General features: G+C 37.2%; 4 protein-coding genes across 7 annotated transcripts; 2 read left to right on the top strand and 2 right to left on the bottom strand.

The window, feature by feature from the left end:
• Positions 1 to 3,130: 3,130 nt before the first annotated feature.
• On the top strand, positions 3,131 to 5,307 carry LOC112588603 (uncharacterized). Its single transcript, XM_025298994.1, has 6 exons — positions 3,131 to 3,424; positions 3,577 to 3,645; positions 4,072 to 4,137; positions 4,229 to 4,485; positions 4,596 to 4,719; positions 4,811 to 5,307. Exons 1-6 carry the CDS (start codon positions 3,319 to 3,321, stop codon positions 4,993 to 4,995), a joined length of 807 nt encoding a protein of 268 aa, XP_025154779.1. The 5' UTR covers positions 3,131 to 3,318; the 3' UTR covers positions 4,996 to 5,307.
• A 341-nt stretch (positions 5,308 to 5,648) lies between these two features.
• On the bottom strand, positions 5,649 to 14,726 carry LOC112588588 (putative nuclease HARBI1). 2 transcript variants are annotated; one of them, XM_025298973.1, is made up of 4 exons: positions 14,439 to 14,726; positions 6,793 to 6,936; positions 6,447 to 6,714; positions 5,649 to 6,192 (listed from the first exon to the last, which is right to left on the bottom strand). In XM_025298973.1, the coding sequence occupies exons 1-4, from the start codon at positions 14,639 to 14,641 to the stop codon at positions 5,683 to 5,685; spliced, it is 1,125 nt and encodes a 374-aa protein (XP_025154758.1). In that variant the 5' UTR covers positions 14,642 to 14,726; the 3' UTR covers positions 5,649 to 5,682. The 2 variants fall into 2 exon arrangements, with proteins under 2 accessions (XP_025154758.1, XP_025154757.1); XM_025298972.1 differs by lacking the exon at positions 14,439 to 14,726 and adding an exon at positions 7,269 to 7,525.
• On the top strand, positions 13,310 to 16,347 carry LOC105190501 (uncharacterized). 3 transcript variants are annotated; one of them, XR_003112943.1, is made up of 5 exons: positions 13,310 to 14,141; positions 14,723 to 15,076; positions 15,308 to 15,454; positions 15,526 to 15,710; positions 16,147 to 16,347. XR_003112943.1 is itself a non-coding variant. In XM_011153268.3 (4 exons), the coding sequence occupies exons 1-4, from the start codon at positions 15,007 to 15,009 to the stop codon at positions 16,155 to 16,157; spliced, it is 402 nt and encodes a 133-aa protein (XP_011151570.1). In that variant the 5' UTR covers positions 14,791 to 15,006; the 3' UTR covers positions 16,158 to 16,346. The 3 variants fall into 3 exon arrangements, 1 of the variants encoding a protein (XP_011151570.1); XR_003112944.1 differs by lacking the exon at positions 14,723 to 15,076 and having other exon boundaries at positions 13,394 to 14,141; positions 16,147 to 16,345; XM_011153268.3 differs by lacking the exon at positions 13,310 to 14,141 and having other exon boundaries at positions 14,791 to 15,065; positions 16,147 to 16,346.
• On the bottom strand, positions 16,345 to 17,126 carry LOC105190502 (uncharacterized). The gene is made up of 3 exons (XM_025298974.1): positions 16,794 to 17,126; positions 16,535 to 16,643; positions 16,345 to 16,445 (listed from the first exon to the last, which is right to left on the bottom strand). Exons 1-3 carry the CDS (start codon positions 16,926 to 16,928, stop codon positions 16,351 to 16,353), a joined length of 339 nt encoding a protein of 112 aa, XP_025154759.1. The 5' UTR covers positions 16,929 to 17,126; the 3' UTR covers positions 16,345 to 16,350.
• Positions 17,127 to 18,123: the final 997 nt, after the last annotated feature.

The raw sequence follows: 18,123 nt of genomic DNA, 5'->3' as shown, positions 1-18,123 counted from the left end.
CTCAGAGAACAAATAACTTTTCTTGAACATTTAAACCAATGGAAAATCTTTTCCCATTAATAAAGAATGAATAATTATTATCTCACACAAGAGGAATCTTCATCCTTGAAATTACCGCGCGATTTTGCTTTTAGAAAAGTATAATATTGATGTAATAGTAACAAATGCTATCCAAAAACGGTGTAAATTTTAAACGTTTTTGAGAAATGCAGTTTGAAGTTTAGTCTTTTCTGTTAATGTCGTTATAGCAGAAGAATTACCAATTTGCTTCAGTAGCGCAGTGGATCAGGCTTTGTGATATGAGAGTAGAGGTTGTTCAAGTGTGTTATTTTTACTATCACAGGGAGAACTATGTAGAATATATAATAATACGCAGACAAATTCTTTACATAATCATACTTATTTCTTTTAGCATGAATAAAAATGATCAATGCTAACATGATAAGTATATATCGCAATTGTACGTGTACACATACACACGTATACCAATGACGTCAAAACCGGACAATTCGTGAAAATTTTTTATTGATGGCAATTGTATGCAAAGACGAAAGAGAAGTACACGGGTCTTCGCGGGTATCTCGTCATATTAATTGTCTATGAGCTGATAAACAATTGATATCCGGTATTTACAAGTTACGCTTGTCCGCAGCTTGTTCGGTTTTGACATCATTAGTATCAGTGATGCGAATTTGGTGACGGGCTTGCACGAGGATTCTCCCCCCCATATACGCACTCAGCCAACTCGGTCAATCCGTGTGAGCCACGCGATCGGCAATTGTCGACGCGCCGAGCGAGCGAGCGAGCGAGCGAGAGAGAGAGAGAGAGAGAGAGAGAGAGAGAGAGAGAGAGAGAGAGAGAGAGATTATATCATTCCCTCCTTGTCGCTCTCGTTCTCGCTCAGCGAGCGAGCCTAATTCTTTCTTACCCATAATCTGAATCGCGGGCGCGACTGTCTCTCTCTTCTTTCCTCTCTATGACAATACTGAAAAGTTTTGTCTACTCGGCGCATCGAAATTATTACAAATAATATTTTATTATTAATAATATTATTATTTGTAATATATATTATTTGTAATATTATTATTTGTAATATTATTTATAATAGTATTAATCGTCAAGAAAATGAAATATATTTTATTAATTATTTTGCGGAGTCGGGCAGGTTCACAGGTTTGATTATTGAATCGTTTAATAATATTTTAAGAATAATTTTAAGTTATACAAGGATGTAGTATGAAATATAAAAGAAGATTGTAACAGAATCAAGAAGTACGAAATGAAACCTCTTTGCTTTTATTACAATATCCTGTGAGTTAATAAATATTTTTCATACAGTATTAAATAATCTCCAAAAGCAATTACATCCGTGAAATTTTCTATCTGCGCGAAAAAAAATTCATAAAATATATTTGTTTCGTCGCTCTAAATGAGAAAACTCTCAGAACAATGTCATAGTTGTTCAGTGCACTACTCAATAAAAATATAATAATACTATGTTTGTATGTGTGAAGAATATTTGTTAACTTACAGGATATTGTAATAAAAGCAAGGAGGTTTCATTTTGTACTTCTAAGGCCAAGACTTATTAACGGCTAAAGACATATTCGAATTGATCTTACCTTAATTGGTCGGATCAGTGATCAGTCTTGCCTTAACTTCCAAGCCTAATAACTCGGAAAGTACTCAATGAAATGTAACTTTGTTAGAGTGTTATGGAAAGCTCTCGAGATAGGCTACAAGAATATGTAATAAAAAATTGTAGTTTCTATTTAAAAAAACATTAATGAACTTGGCCTGATTTTGACAAGGTCACTCAAGGTCAAGTCCACATTTTCGTCATGTGTCGTCCTTCAAGCCATGCAACTTTCGTTCGAAAAATTTTTTAATAAAATCATCGATAATGGACCATATCACTTTAGTTAGAAAAGTCTGCAAACGGTCAAATACCTCGAAAACGAAACATTTTTAAGAAAAATGTTTCTAACTAAAGTTGTAGGGTTTTACAAGTTCTATTGAATGATCATATCCGGTTGACCTTGAGTAGAGGAGTCAAGGCGAGGTCAATGCCAACATGATTTTTTAAAACGGGACATCCAATTTTTTATCACACAGTGTTAAATATGACAACGAGCCGTTTCCAAAACACTACTTGATGACCTATTTTTGTTGAGAATTGTCTGAGTTATGAGTTATGAGTTATGAGTTGCATGGTCGGACTTTACACCCCCCTGTGTGTGTGTGTGTGTGTGTATGTCAGCAGAGATAAGGACTATGCAGTAGTAGTGCGTCAATTTTTAACTGGTACTTTCCCAAACCGATGGATAACAAGATGTGGAGAAATAGAGTGGCCCTCTAGATCACCAGATCTTTCTTCATTGGACTACTTCTTATAGGGATATGTTAAAAACAATGTGTACGGAACGAAACCAGCTAACTTGGCAGACCTTAGGAAACGCATACTGCACCAAGTAAATCTTATTTCACCAGAAATGAGACGAAACGTTTTAAATAAATTTCATCTACGATAAGGTTATTCTCAAGCAGCAGACGGAAGACAATTTGAACACTTAGTTCAATAAAAACCCGCCTACATACACACGCGCACGCGCGCGCGCGCACACACTCATACACACACACACATAGCAGAGAGGGTTTGGGGTCATTAAATACTGCGGTAGTGACGAACCGCGGAGAGACGAATCTTATTTTTGCTGACACATACACACGCACGCGCGCACACACACACACACACACACACACACACAAGGGGGGTGTAAAGTTCAACCATGAGTAGATAGACTAGGGGGATTCTAACCCAAATTGCTAATTAATTATGCAAAAGACGTTATTTATTAATTAATATTTTTTAATTATCCCCCCCTCAATTGATACCCCCTCTTAATGGATACCCCTTCTTAATTAATCCCCCCTCTTAATTGATACCCCCTCTTTATTGGTACCCTCCTCCTCCACCCCAGATTTTTTGATTCTATGAGCAAGATGGCGGCCGTGACGTCACGAGAGAAAAACGTGTTGGGCTGTAGGTAGACTCGAACCTGGGCCCCGCGGGTTGCTATCGGACGCTCGAACCTCCTAGACCATTGCTGCCTGTTGCTAGTAGACTTCTAGTGAAGGTTCTTACAGTGGGTGCTTTCCGATATTCACTGCCAGTACTGACAGTGCTGTGAGTACGTTCCAAAATACACTGCAGTAAACTTTCGATGAGCCCGTGAGAACGTGTGACGTCATAGATTTTGTCGTCACTTCCTGTTTTCGTTACTGCGGCTAGCGAGGTAAGGCATTCGCAGTAGAAAGATGGCTGCGCTCGAAAAGATGGAGGAAATTTGTTTGGTAGATGCTGTTACCAACGAAAATTTTACATTAATTGTAAACAGGAAGGATGCAACCAGAGCACGAAACGGTAAGGAGAAAATATATATATAATTTGTATTATAAAAACGGAATAATATAAAGAAATTCTAGAAAATATGAACTCATAAATTAGTAATTAGTATATTTTTTACTTATTTTGAAATATTTTACATGTCAAAACTACTTGTATTTCTTGTTTAGATTTAACCTTTGCTACGCAGTTATTACAGCATGCAAGACAGTCAAGAAATATATGTACTTCGCAGCAAGGTATAAGTGATTTTCATTATTAGGGCTTGGATTCTTGAAAATATATCGCATACGATATTTCATAGAAAACTAAAGTTCATTTCACGTATACTATAGTTTTTCACTAAATATTGTATGCGATATATTTTCAAGAATCAGGGCCTACGGTCAGAATGAATCATAACCCTGTTCTTTTTCACTGCACTTCTAAGCTAATGTAATGAGTTAGAATAAGACAGGTATGCTTTCTTTTATTCTATCCAGGTAAGCAGATTCATCATTTTGATGTCAAAATCACGATTTTTGCATGAGCTATGCTACTTGTTACCTGAATAACTTGCATAAGTTCATTAGTGCAATGAAAAATAATAAGCTTTATGTTAGCGATATAGATAAGTAAATAAACATTATTAAATTCAGCTTGACATAATGTGTTTATAATTGTAGCAAGTACCAGTAGCATTCAGCAGACATCAACAGCTAGTCTAGATACAGTAGTAGAATGTGCAGAAGGTAAACCATTGGCAGATGGACAGTTATATATTATTTAAATATTCACATATGTTTTGAGCAAATATTGAATTCCTATTTCATCACATTGCAGGCACACATGCATGGACAAAACAAGAAACTCTCTTACTTTTGGGCTTATATCGCAAACATCAAGAAAAATTTGTTGGTGGAAAGGGTACGGTAAAAAAGCATTGGGATACTATCTCCCAACTCATGCAAGAGAAAGGACATTATATAAGAGGTTTCAAGTATTCTACAAAACTGCAAGCTTTGAAACATACATATAAGTCTATTATGGATCACAACAATAAAACTGGGAATAACAGGAAGGATTGGGAATATTTACAGGTTAGAATATTCAAATTTATTTGTTTAAGTTATATATGTTGGTGTATGTGTGTGCTTAGTACAATATCCATAATATTGGTTTAACATTTTGAGATTTATTTAACATACAGATAATGCAAGAATTATTTGATGAGAAACCCTGGATGCAACCTATGGCAGTAGCAGGATCGCATTTAAACGAAAACGAAAATGCTACTGATTTAGATGGAGACAAAGAAAATCTTCTAGAAAAAGGTAACGTATAACATGTCTTATGATAGATATAAAATAGTGCATGTATGCGTAAATATATATGATATATATATTGTTTATTGTAAATTTATAGTGTCAGTCACCAAAAAGACAAAAGTGCGGACATTACTAAATGATTATATATCATTCAGTATGGAAGAACGCGTTAAGCGACGAGAAATTCGAACAAAACAGCATGAAGAGAAATTACTCGCCTTTAAAAAAATCGAAAATATATTAGAGAGACTGACAGAGAAAGAAGATAAGTCAGAAAAGTAGAAGTCATATTAGACTAAGAATATTTTCTTAAAATGTTTTTTCCTTTAATTTTTTATAAAATGTTCCTTGTAAGAATAGTAGAAGTCATATTAGACTAAGGATATATTCTTAAAATGTTTTTTTTTTAATTTCTTATAAAATGTATCTAATAAGAGTAAATACTTTACTATTAAGACTTTACTATTCAGAAATAGCAGTCGAATAAGCACACAACACACCGGATCGATGTCTTCTAAACGCTTCTAAATATCTAAAAGACATAGATCCGATATCTAGTCGACTTGCCATTTATAGTTTGATAATTTATCAAAAATGTATTTTGTAATTGTATAAGAATTAATATTATATAATTAATATTATATTAAAAAAACTAGTTGATAAAAATATACAATGTGATATTGATACTGTGATATAGAAAGTGAAAGTGCAAATTGTTTTAGTTTCTCAAGTTATATGTTATATGTTAAGATTACATGTATTTATTACATTGTATTACATTGTATAAATTATAATTGATTAAAATCGCAATATTATGTTTCAATAATTTGTGATACTTATGGAAAAAAGTGATACTGATTTGTGATACTTATGGAAAAAAGTATAGAACAAATTTGTTTAAATATAAAACTTATTTTTATTTTATAATTCACATGTTTTGTTTTATGATAAACATAAATAAAAGGCATTTTACGATAAGAAGTACATAATTGCATTTCTTTTATCAACTCCTTCTCCTTGTGTGTCTTCAAATGGTTCTGTTTGTGCACGATTTTGTTCATTTACAATAACAGGAATGTCTATCGTATCGTTTTGCAACAAACATATGTTATGCAAAATACAACAAGCGATTATATATTTAGGTATTAAATCAGATCTATACATTGGAAGCGTATCTAAAAGACTTCGGAAACGACCTTTTAATAGACCTATTGAACGTTCAACCATCATTCGTGTAGACGAGAGGCGCGTGTTGAAACGTATTTGACGTTCAGATAGATAACCATTGTCTTTAAATGGTACCATTATATACTTTGTGAGACGATAGGCTGCATCACCCAATATGTGGCTGTCGTGCGGAAAATTATTATCTGTACACATTTTTTCAAAATTAGACAAACGGAAAACACGCATATCGTGTACAGAACCAACTTGGCCTGTATAGCAATGTATAAATTGCAGCTGTTCATTACAAACAACCTGTTGAGATATATACATATTAGTCTGCGAATTGTAATGCTAATAAGGAAAGAACATTTACAAAATCAAGTAAAATTAGCTCCCTGTATTGTAATAGTGGCTAACTCACACAATCTCAATCTGAATATATAATCTGATATAATAATCTAATGATGTAATACAACATTGAAGACATATATTTAGAATTATATACACGCATATATATAGTTAGAGAAATATATCAATATTAAAATATACTATAATTTATCTCTTACCTGTAACTGAATAGAGTAAAACCTTTTTCTATTTATATAGGAATCACTGTTATTTTGTGGGGCAATAATTTTTATGTGTGTTCCATCAATTGCACCAATCACACCAGGAAAATCATGATTTCTTTTAATTGTTTCTATACTGTGTTCAGCTTCTTCCACAGTTGGCCAGTGAATAAATGTTGCTACTTTCTTATATAAAGCATTCACCACTTTTTGAACACTTCGCCATGCTGTACTTATACCGACACCAAATCTGTCAGAAACACACCTATATAAACAAATAATTTTGTTCAATATTTCTATATTAAATTATATATACTTTTATGGTGTAGTGTTTAATCTTTACCGATAAGAATTCGGTGTACTTATGAACCAGTTCGCTAAAAGTAATTGCTTTTCAGGGGATATCGGATGCCTTCCGTATCTGTCGCGTTTGCATAATTCAGGCTGTAATAATTCCAGTAAAAACGCAAAAGTACTTCGTTTCAAGCTATAAAATAATAATTATTATTTTACTATTTCTTAAACACAAAAATTTCTGTTGTATATAGAAATATATTTATAATCCACATTCCAAATTAGCTTTTGTTGATATATATGTATATATATATATATATATATATATATATATATCTCAACAGGTTGTTTGTAATGAACAGCTGCAATTTTTACATTGCTATACGGGCCAAGTAGGTTCTGTACACGATATGCGTGTTTTTCGTTTGTGTATAATTTTGAAAAAATGTGTATGGATAATAATATATATATATATATATATATATATGTATATATATATAACTCCTATATGTATATTAAATATACAATTTATATAAACTTTGCCGAAAATGTGTTTTAAGTTCATCATTTGTGAAAGAATGAACCACGTCCATATAATTTTTGAAACGCGGAATTGAACGCTGAGGTGTCCCATGATTTTTATTCAATAATATTAATATAGATTCATCTTCTTCGTCTGTGAAATCCGACTCGGATGAATCAAGCAGTTCAATCGCTTTTATTGAACATATTGATACTATTGACATTTTAGGTTATGTATCTAATGATCGAGATATGTCAAAATTCACCCAGTACTGACAATACTTAAACAAGCTGTTTTTAAGAAAACAAATCTAGTGATTCGAACCTCCTGTACCGTATCCAAACGCATTTTATTGCAACTTTCTGTCGCGTGGGAATCAGCGACATTTTATTGCACGTGTCGAACGTTCACCACTTTGCAACCGATCAACGAAGAGCTTCTGTTTCAACGCAGCGAAGAAGCCATTATCATCATTTAATTCGAGGCAAGAAGGTAACGTCTGATACATAAATTTGGTCCTTCGAGCCGGATACGGTCAGGTGAAGTAATAGAGAGCAATCGCCATGAATGAGCACGTTGCTAAACAGAATCAGCTTCGCCGACTCATCCTTCGAGCTCTCGACAACTTTAAGAAGATCGGAAAAACTAATCTGACTCCTGCCAAAGTGCGTTCACGAATCTCAAGTCTAAAGGATTCATGGAGTCGATTCCTAGACGGTCACGCCACACTCTGCAAGGTCGTGCCCGAAGCATCTCAAGCATCACTGGACTATTTCCGCGACGAGCTTTTCGACGACACGGAGGAGGCCTTCCAAAGCGCGCTTGATTTCATGGCCGAAAGTTTGGAAGAATTGGAGCCGCCTGTAAGTCCAAACTCCTCGCTCGGTCAGTCTCCAATTCGACTATCGAAACCTGCGACAACGCTTAATCATTTGCCTCCCATAAGCCTTCCTCCGTACGATGGTTCATTCGAATCATGGGAGTCGTTTCGCGATCGCTTCACCGCATTAATAATCGAAAACCGCGAATTGAGTAACGTCACGCGAATGCACTTTCTAACGTCATGCGTTGCCGGCCGAGCGCGGGAATGTATTCGAGATTTGGCAGTGACCGCCGATAACTTCGAAACCGCGTGGAATCTATTAACCGCTCGGTTCGAGAATAAACGACGGATTCTAAACGGACATCTCACCTCAATACTTAATTTACCGGTAATATCGCGCGAATCGGCTTCGGAGTTGTCGGCGCTTTGCGATAAAGTTACCGCCACAATCGCGGCCATAACCAATATGCAGAGGAGTCCCGCTCAGCTCTGGAACGATATGCTCGTGCATATTGTCGTAAATAAACTCGACTCCCCAACGCGCAAAGCATGGAATCTCCGCAGTGGACCGAGTGACGAGCTGCCATCGTTCGACGAGCTCAAAACATTTCTCGCGTCTCGCGCTCGGGCTCTCGAGGATCTCACTGAGAGTTCGGCAGGAAAAACGCATTCTCGATTAACGCAAAAGGTCAACGTAGCGATTGCATCCACCTCGAAATCGTGTCCTTTGTGTAAAGACAACCATCCATTCAGTGCATGTTCTCTTTTTGTAAAAAACAATGCGATCAAGCGTCGTGAACTCGCGTCTCGGCATCGACGGTGCTTTAATTATTTAAGCGATAAGCATAATCGGAAGGATTGTAAAAGTCAATATTCATGTCGCGAATGTCATCGTAAGCATCACACGTTGTTACACGTCGGCGCTCCCGCCACGGTGATTACAAATGTTTCACCGCAGACCGAAAGCTCCGCTTGCGAGGCCGAAGCCGGGTTTACGGATTCACAGATCGCTCCTCCACTGATTAAAACTAATTCGCTTCTAACGGCAACCCGTGTACGTTCTCAATCGCATGTTTTGTTAGCAACGGCTATAGTAAAAGTCAGCTGTGCATCAGGTCGTTCCGTCAGCGTCCGCGCCCTCCTCGATCAAGGATCCGAAGTGACCTTTATTTCCGAGAGCGTAGCGCAGATGCTCCGAATCAAACGAATCCGGAAGTCCGTGACTGTATCTGCCGTAGGCGGACTAAACGCCGGAACAGTCCATCATGCTGCCGATATAAAAATCTCGTCTCACGGTAATTCGCCCACCATTGTTTCAACCATAGCACTCATATTACCGAATCTCACGTCCTACGCACCGAAACGCGTCTCGGACATTGCATCGTGTTCTCATTTAAACGGTTTGCAGTGGGCTGATTCGGATCCACTCAGTAACGTTCCGATTCATATTATTATTGGCGCTGACCTTTATGGCAGCATTCTATTAGAAGGTTTGCGTAAAGGCAAAGCAACCCAGCCTATTGCTCAGAATATCATTTTCGGATGGATTCTCTCTGGTCCACTCGACCACGCAACTAGTCCGTCAGCACCAACATTGAAGGACAGTCAATCGGCAAAGGACATCTCCGTCTTCCATTGTCTCACGCTCCCGTCGCTCGAAAACGCCATTCGAAAATTTTGGGCGGACGAGGAAATTCAAAGGCCGATTCCTCTCTCTATAGAAGACGAGCAATGCGATGAATATTTTCGATCCTCGCATTCTCGAACAGCGGACGGTCGCTACATAGTCCGCCTGCCTTTCAAAAACCCCTCCCCGATTCTCATCGGAGATTCTCGCGGTCGCGCGGAGAAACTTTTAAATTCACTGTTACATCGATTAAAAGAAAACGAGACCTTAGCTGCTCAATACAAAGAGTTTCTAGCTGAATACGAGCAGCTGGGACATATGCGCCGCGCGCCCGTCGGATCAACGTCCCTCTCACAGTGCGTGTATCTTCCTCATCACCCAGTTGTACGCGACAACAGTGTTACAACGCGCGTGCGAGTCGTCTTCAACGCGTCATTCGTTACTTCTAACGGCACTAGTTTAAATGATCATCTTCTCATCGGGCCAAAGCTCCAACTGGACCTACCGGCCGTTATTCTCAAATGGCGTCAATTCAAGTATGTGTATGCCGCTGACGTCACAAAAATGTATAGGCAAATTTTGATAGACCCTCGCGATGTAAATTTTCAACGGATCTTGTGGAAATCCGCAAATGAAGCGGTGCCGATCGAATAACTACTCACATACGGCATGGCCTGCGCTCCATATTTGGCGCTCCGTGTGATCCAACAGTTAGCGGACGACGACGGATATCATTTCCCTCTCGCTGCGCCTATACTACGAGAAAACATATATGTCGACGATGTCCTATTCGGAAACGACAGTATACCTACGCTAAAACAGACACGCAAAGAACTTGTACAATTGTTACTACGCGGCGGCTTTGAATTACGAAAATGGGCCGGAAATTCGCCTTCTCTGCTAACAAACATTGAGTCCGAAAACTGCGCTCCTGCCTGCTCCAAATCCTTATCCTCCGACGAAACACTCAAGATCCTCGGAGTGACGTGGAATCCCGTTCAGGACGTGTTTCAATTAGCAGTCACTTTGGACGATGTCATACCAAAAAGCAAACGTTCTGTTCTAGCCGCAATAGCCCGATTGTATGACCCGCTCGGATGGGTCACTCCTGTCACAATTACAGCAAAAATCTTCATGCAACGATTATGGAAAGAAGGGCTCGACTGGGATTCCCTGCTCCCTCCTTCCCTACTCCCGCAATGGCGACGTTTCTACACCAAATTATCGTCGCTGCGCGAGCTCCGCATTCCCCGATGGACCGGATTCGGTTCCGACGTACGTCGCGCCGAGTTACACGGGTTTTCCGACGCTTCCAACGTCGCATACTCAGCTGCAGTTTATTTGAAAGTTGTTACAACGACAGGTCATGTCACAGTCAGCCTTCTGATAGGTAAATCTAAGGTGGCTTCGTTAACTCCAACAAGTGTTCCTCGCCTCGAATTACAAGGAGCCGTTCTCCTCGCCCAGGCGATGGAATTCGTTCGGGCCACACTGTCGTTAGCCCATATTCCGTGCTTTTGTTGGACTGATTCCATGGTGGTATTAGCCTGGCTACGCCAACACCCATCTCGATGGAAAACGTTCGTCGCGAATCGAGTCGCTGATATACAAAGCCGCTTAAAAAACGTAGAGTGGCGTCATATCGCCACTTCCGATAATCCCGCTGATTGTGCTTCTCGTGGACTCCTCGGCGACGAGTTGATCGCGCATTCATTGTGGTGGCGGGGACCTATATGGTTGTCTCAGCCATCCGAGGAATGGCCCTCGCGACTATTTACCACGCCCGTCAATGCGTCATTGGAAGAGAAGGTTGTGTCGATTCAATGCAGTCGGTCATCGACAACTTCCGACCTCGTTGCTCGTTTCTCGTCTTGGTCTAAGTTACTCAGAGTCACAGCGTATGTATTGCGGTTCATCTCGCGATGTCGTCGGTTGGCGAATCACAATGACACCCCACCATCCTATCGACTCGCGCTCTCTCCTGTTGAGTGTCATGCGGCTCGCGTATTTTGGATCAAAACGATTCAGAATGACGTTTTTCCGGCCGAAGTCAAAGCGCTTTTAAAGGGACTACCCGTCGCAACCACCAGTTCAAGCTACTCGCTGTGTCCATTCTTAGATTCCGATGGCGTCGTTCGGGTGAGAGGACGTCTGAGAAATGCTCCAATCCCGATATCACGCCGACATCCCATCCTTTTAGCGCGGCACCCACTTGTCGATTTGATTATCGATCAGGCACATCAGCGTACGTTACATGCTGGACTACAGCTAACACTCGGTACTCTACGACACGATTTTTGGATCCTTCGCGCTCGAAGTCTAATCCAAGCAGTCATATACCGCTGCATCGTCTGCACACGGGAGCGAGCCGCTACGCCTTCCCAATTGATTGGAGATCTTCCCGCAGTTCGTGTCTCTGCCCCGGAACGTGTATTTCTCCACTGCGGATTGGACTACGCTGGCCCGTTACTTGTGCGAACTTCCTCCGGTCGCGGAATCAAGGCACACAAAGCTTACATAGCATTATTCGTGTGTTTAGCCACCCGCGCTATTCACCTCGAGCTAGTCTCTGACTACTCCACCGCATCATTTTTAAATGCATTTTCGCGATTCTGCGCTCGGCGAGGACTTCCGCGCTCAATCTATTCTGACAACGGCACGACCTTTGTAGGCGCGGACCGCGAGCTCAGGAACGCATATCGCGCCGCTTTACGCGATCCAAATCTACTCAATAAAACTGCGGGCGATAATGTGTCTTGGCACTTTGTTCCTCCATCTGCGCCTTACTTCGGCGGTATCTGGGAGGCCGGAGTGCGGAGTGTCAAACACCACCTGCGACGAGTACTCAAATCTTATACGCTTACCTTTGAAGAACTGACAATCTTGTTATGTCGCGTGGAAGCGTGCCTGAACTCGCGCCCCATCGCCCCGCTATCCGACGAATGCGATAACTTCGATTTCCTAACTCCGGGTCATTTTTTAATCGGATCTGCGCTTACGACCAATCCCGAACCATCCACGCTCGAGCTGAACGAAAACCGTCTTTCTCGATGGCAGTTAGTTCGGCATATTACCGAAGTATTTTGGAAAAGATGGTATAATGAGTATATTAATACGTTGCAACAACGCTGTAAATGGCGTGCTAAACAGCCAAACATCCAAGTTGGACGAATGGTGCTTCTGCGTAATCCTAACTTGCCCCCTTGCAAATGGGAGCTCGATCGGATAACTCAATGCCATCCAGGATCGGATTCACTAGCTCGGGTGGTTACGGTGCGAACCGCTACTTCCGAATATCGAAGACCTCTCATAAAATTATGTCTACTCCCCATCGAGTGCGCCAATGACACCGCGATATAAATAAATATACTCGTCTTATGCGCTCATAAAGCGGTAAAGCGTCTTCGCAGGAGAACAGCGCATTCCTATAAAAGGAAATCAAATTAGCATTGCCTTTAGTTAATTATTGTGTTTTTTTTTTCTTCTCTATTTCTCAATTTTATAGATAATTTTTATTTTTTTTTGTCATCGCGCGTTATATATAATTTTGTTCACTTCGAAGTTTTTGTCTATGTACACCATGGCTCGATACAAGCGAGCTTCTGGTCAAATGCGCATCAAGTCAAAGCTCCTCTGCATTGTTAAGATAAGTTGAAACGTCCTTTCAACGGCAGGCGGTATGTTTCGAGTGCGTGAACTCGGTGTATAAAAACAAACTCTCGAGATAATCTAAATTTCACGCTTCTGGAAGTTTCTCGAGAGGATGCCGTGATTTGCAAGAAGTGCTTCCAAATAATGCTAATATCGACGCTTCGATGTCACATTACGAGTTGTTGTTGTTCCATTTCTTATGAACAGCTAACAATGTAACCTAGTTGGCCGAGCCTAGCTCGTGTACATTCGTCAAAACAATAGCATCCAATGCTGATTGGAATACTGATTAAAAACTCGAGCACAAGACATTGTTTTCTTTCATGTGACATCGAAGGACGGTCGTATTCGTTACTCTTCAAGTCTGAACGTGAATTCAGATTAAACCAATCCCGCTCGAGCACGGTTGGTTTTTCGCGAACTATAAATATTAAGGCTAAGGCGATCCGAGGAGACAACGTCGTCATTCTTGACACACAAGTCCGGTACACCGCAGCGCTAAGTTAGGAGTCTCCCACTCTCTATCCGGATTCTCGCAAGAGACTCACCTTTTTTGTTGATTATTAAACAAGCTGTTTTTAAGAAAACAAATCTAGTGATTCGAACCTCCTGTACCGTATCCAAACGCATTTTATTGCAACTTTCTGTCGCGTGGGAATCAGCGACATTTTATTGCACGTGTCGAACGTTCACCACTTTGCAACCGATCAACGAAGAGCTTCTGTTTCAACGCAGCGAAGAAGCCATTATCATCATTTAATTCGAGGCAAGAAGGTAACGTCTGATACATATATAGAAATATATTTATAATCCACATTCCAAATTAGCTTTTGTTGATATATATGTATATATATATATATATATATATCTCTCAACAGGTTGTTTGTAATGAACAGCTGCAATTTTTATATTGCTATACGGGCCAAGTAGGTTCTGTACACGATATGCGTGTTTTTCGTTTGTGTATAATTTTGAAAAAATGTGTATGGATAATAATATATATATATATATATATATATATATATATAACTCCTATATGTATATTAAATATACAATTTATATAAACTTTACCGAAAATGTGTTTTAAATTCATCATTTGTAAAAGAATGAACCACGTCCATATAATTTTTGAAACGCGGAATTGAACGCTGAGGTGTCTCATGATTTTTATTCAATAATATTAATATAGATTCATCTTCTTCGTCTGTGAAATCCGACTCGGATGAATCAAGCAGTTCAATCGCTTTTATTGAACATATTGATATTATTGACATTTTAGGTTATGTATCTAATGATCGAGATATGTCAAAATTCACCCCAGTACTGACAATACTGCAATTGTCGTTCCGTTATAGGGAAGGAAAAGCGATATAAGCTATTACGGAACACATCGCCAACACTGCTTTATGACGTCACGTTCACAGCACTGGCAGTGAATATCGGAATGCACCCTGATTATACGATGTCATGCAGTAGAGCGGCAAGACAGTTCCAAAATTACTGCTATTGATTTTATTGCGTATTTCGCAGTAATAACGAAACGGAGGATTTACGTTCCGCAGTACACAATCACAGTGTACAGTGAGAACTACAGAAAGAAATATAAAATAAAACCTCGCTTATTATTTCTGTCAAAATTATGTCGAAAACGTTATACCTTTATATACAGATAAAGAATTTTAGATGCACTTTCGATAAGTAAATAAGAAGTAATATGGGAAAAACTTAATATTTGTAGTTCGATTATATATATATATATATATATATATATATATATATATAAATAAGTGTAATGAAAATATATGTTTGATAGAAAGAAAGAGAAAAAGATGTTATACTACCAATATAATAATACTACCAATATTTTACAACTTACATTTATATCATTGAATTAACATATTCATAAAAGAAATATATGTATATAATATTAATTGTTTTAGAACGCAACGGAATACTTTTGAATTTTTATTGAATTTATTAAGACCAAAACTGTGTAAACAGAGTGAGAGATTTGGTAGAGAACCCATTTCTCCTGAGAAACAATTACTTACTGCAATATGGATATTGGCTACACCAAATTCTTATAGGTAAATAACATTAATTATTGAATTATAACAAAAAACTTGTATTACAAACATTCAACTAATAAGCTATTCAGATGTGTTTCAGATAGGTTTAATATAGGCAAAGGTACTGCATGGCGAAGTGTGCAGAGAGTAATAAATGCTTTATATGCAAATGTAAGAACATTTATACGTTGGCCAAATAGACAAGAACCAGAGCAAACTATGGGAACAATAAAGGACCATTACGGTTTTCCAGGTGTTATCAGTGCAGTGGATGGTACGCATATAAAAATTATTGTACCAAAATATCACAACGAATCATATATTAACAGAAAGGGATTTTACTCTATTCAATTACAAATAAGAGTTATTAATGTTATTTATAATATTTCAATATTAATTTATGGCTGGTATTTGTAATATCTTATATACAAAATTGTCTTAAATTTATTTTCAAATGCTGTATAGATCATTTCATTGGCTATGGAGCATTTGAAGATAAATTTAAAACAATTTTAAATATAAGATTGAACTGTAAATAGTAACCTAAGTATCTAAAAAAAATATTAAATATATTTTGGATATATTAAGTGTGTGTGTATATACATATTAAATATATACATTTATAAGTTTCATTATGTCATTGTAAATATATACTTTTAACATTAAATATACAATTTTTATTATTCTTATTGTACATAATTATATTTTAGGTTATTTATGATGTGCAACTACGGTTTATACATTGTTACAAGGGACAAGTGGGATTTGTCCATGATATGCGTGTTTTTCGATTATCTAATGTCGAAAACATGTTTACAGATGAAAATTTTCCAAACGACAGCCATATATTAGATGAGCATATTAGCAGTATATCGTCTTACTAAACATGTTATAGTACCATTTAAAGACAATGGTCATCTAACTGAAAGATAAATAAATTGTAATAAACATTTGTCTACTGCAAGGATATACTGCTGAATAACTGTATTTAACCTTCTTTTTTTAATACCTGAAATTATAATTATAAAATATTTATCTATAATACATTTACTTAACATGTATATGTAAAGTACGTGTATAAGATACATTTAATCTTACTTTTTTCTGGTAGGTCATCCCCTTTTTCTTCTTCAATTGTATTAATATGAGATCCAGCTACTGCCATTGGTTGCATCCACGGCTTATCCGCGAATAATTCTTGCATAATCTGAAACAAAAAAAAAGAAAAAAATAGAAAATATTTCATTCTTATATTTATTTCGATTAAATATAATTTTTATTATCAAAATTTTAAATGAATAGATATATAATATGCATACGTTTTTACATAAAAATAATTATTAAAAATATGTAATACCTGAAAATATTCCCATTTCTTAGGGTTATTACCATTTTTGTTATTGTAGTCTACAATTATTTTGTATGCACGTTTCAGAGATTGAAATTTCGTAGAACATTTTAAGCCTGTAATGTCATAACCTTTGTCTTGCATAATTTTTGCTATTTTCTCCCATTGGTGTTTTACAGTACATTTGCCACTATGAAATTCTTCTTTAAATTCACCATACAGACTTATAAGTAATAAAGTTTCGTCTTATCCCCAAATATGAGTACCTATAGTGACTTGAAATGTATGTTTTAAATATTTAATATACGTAGGCAGTCTGAAAAGTTCTCGACCTGACACATACATGGCATCAGAAACTGTCAAACTATAATTGTATTGGAAAGTGGCACCCCTGATATAAACCCATATAAAATTTTATTCGATCTGTCAAATCATCCGAGTAGTAGCACCAGTTGAAAAAGCTTTGTGCAAGATGGATGCCGCATTTGCTAATAATTGACTAAAAACGCATTCGAATGCGTATTTCTCAAACGTGTTTGGATCGTTTTACGCAAAATAAAATGTATTTCAAGCGTCGTTTTATAACTGTTGATAAAACTTGGATCCACCACTATACACCAGAGCGAAAAGAACCTTTCGGAATCACACTTTAATGATGATATTGAATTATTGGAAAAACGTTGGAATAAATGTATTGAAGTTTCAGAAGATTACATTGAAAAATAAAACATATTTCATAGCAAAAAAAATTTTCTTTCATTGTTAGGCCGAGAACTTTTCAGACTGCCCTCATATATTATTATATATAGTATTAGTAACACTTGTAATACTATATTAAACTTCAGTTTTAGCCGTGTTAATAAAAGCAAATTTAGTCTACCTTCAAGAATTTCTAAATCATCACTTCTATTACTGCTACTGCTTGTACTGGTACTTGCTGAAATAAATTAAACCATCTAATATAAATTAATATTATTCATTTTATACATTTATATTTATGATGATTATGATTATTTATGATTATGATATTATGATATTTACATTCATTAGTAGTCTCTTCTGCACGAGAAAGATATGTAGGTTGCACAATATTCTTCTTAGCTCTTTGAAGTAATAAGATTGCAAAACTCATATCTATAAAATAAATAACAGTGATATTTTTATATTTATTATGGGGTATATATATATATATATATATATAAATCTTTAACTTGCAGTTCAAGACATAGTTGATGCAAAATTGTGCATAAACTATTTTCTATAAAATAAAGCCGAAAATATTTGCAGTATATTTTTTGCAGAGAATATCCAGTGAACCACAAAATAATGGTAACATAAC

This window comes from Harpegnathos saltator, unplaced genomic scaffold (assembly GCF_003227715.2).
Source record: "Harpegnathos saltator strain DR-91 unplaced genomic scaffold, Hsal_v8.6 scaffold25, whole genome shotgun sequence".
NCBI lineage: Eukaryota > Metazoa > Arthropoda > Insecta > Hymenoptera > Formicidae > Harpegnathos > Harpegnathos saltator.
Note: the sequence above shows the minus strand (reverse complement) of the source record. Positions and strands in the feature narration are given on the sequence as shown.

What these genes read in the sequence shown, in the direction of transcription:
- LOC112588603 (XM_025298994.1), top strand. Translation starts at nt 3,319, where the DNA reads ATGGCTGCGCTCGAAAAGATGGAGGAAATTTGTTTGGTAGATGCTGTT. An exon ending in TGCAACCAGAGCACGAAACG is followed by an intron (nt 3,425 to 3,576) that starts GTAAGGAGAAAA and finishes TTTCTTGTTTAG; the next exon opens with ATTTAACCTTTGCTACGCAG. An exon ending in AGTAGTAGAATGTGCAGAAG is followed by an intron (nt 4,138 to 4,228) that starts GTAAACCATTGG and finishes ATCACATTGCAG; the next exon opens with GCACACATGCATGGACAAAA.
- LOC105190502 (XM_025298974.1), bottom strand. Translation starts at nt 16,928, where the DNA reads ATGCAAGACAAAGGTTATGACATTACAGGCTTAAAATGTTCTACGAAA. An exon ending in AGAAATGGGAATATTTTCAG is followed by an intron (nt 16,644 to 16,793) that starts GTATTACATATT and finishes TTTTTGTTTCAG; the next exon opens with ATTATGCAAGAATTATTCGC. An exon ending in GGATGACCTACCAGAAAAAA is followed by an intron (nt 16,446 to 16,534) that starts GTAAGATTAAAT and finishes TTATAATTTCAG; the next exon opens with GTATTAAAAAAAGAAGGTTA.
- LOC105190501 (XM_011153268.3), top strand. Translation starts at nt 15,007, where the DNA reads ATGTCGAAAACGTTATACCTTTATATACAGATAAAGAATTTTAGATGC. An exon ending in TTTAGATGCACTTTCGATAA is followed by an intron (nt 15,066 to 15,307) that starts GTAAATAAGAAG and finishes TAATTGTTTTAG; the next exon opens with AACGCAACGGAATACTTTTG. An exon ending in GCTACACCAAATTCTTATAG is followed by an intron (nt 15,455 to 15,525) that starts GTAAATAACATT and finishes TAAGCTATTCAG; the next exon opens with ATGTGTTTCAGATAGGTTTA.
- LOC112588588 (XM_025298972.1), bottom strand. Translation starts at nt 7,489, where the DNA reads ATGTCAATAGTATCAATATGTTCAATAAAAGCGATTGAACTGCTTGAT. An exon ending in CGGCAAAGTTTATATAAATT is followed by an intron (nt 6,937 to 7,268) that starts GTATATTTAATA and finishes ATTATTTTATAG; the next exon opens with CTTGAAACGAAGTACTTTTG. An exon ending in AGTACACCGAATTCTTATCG is followed by an intron (nt 6,715 to 6,792) that starts GTAAAGATTAAA and finishes TTGTTTATATAG; the next exon opens with GTGTGTTTCTGACAGATTTG.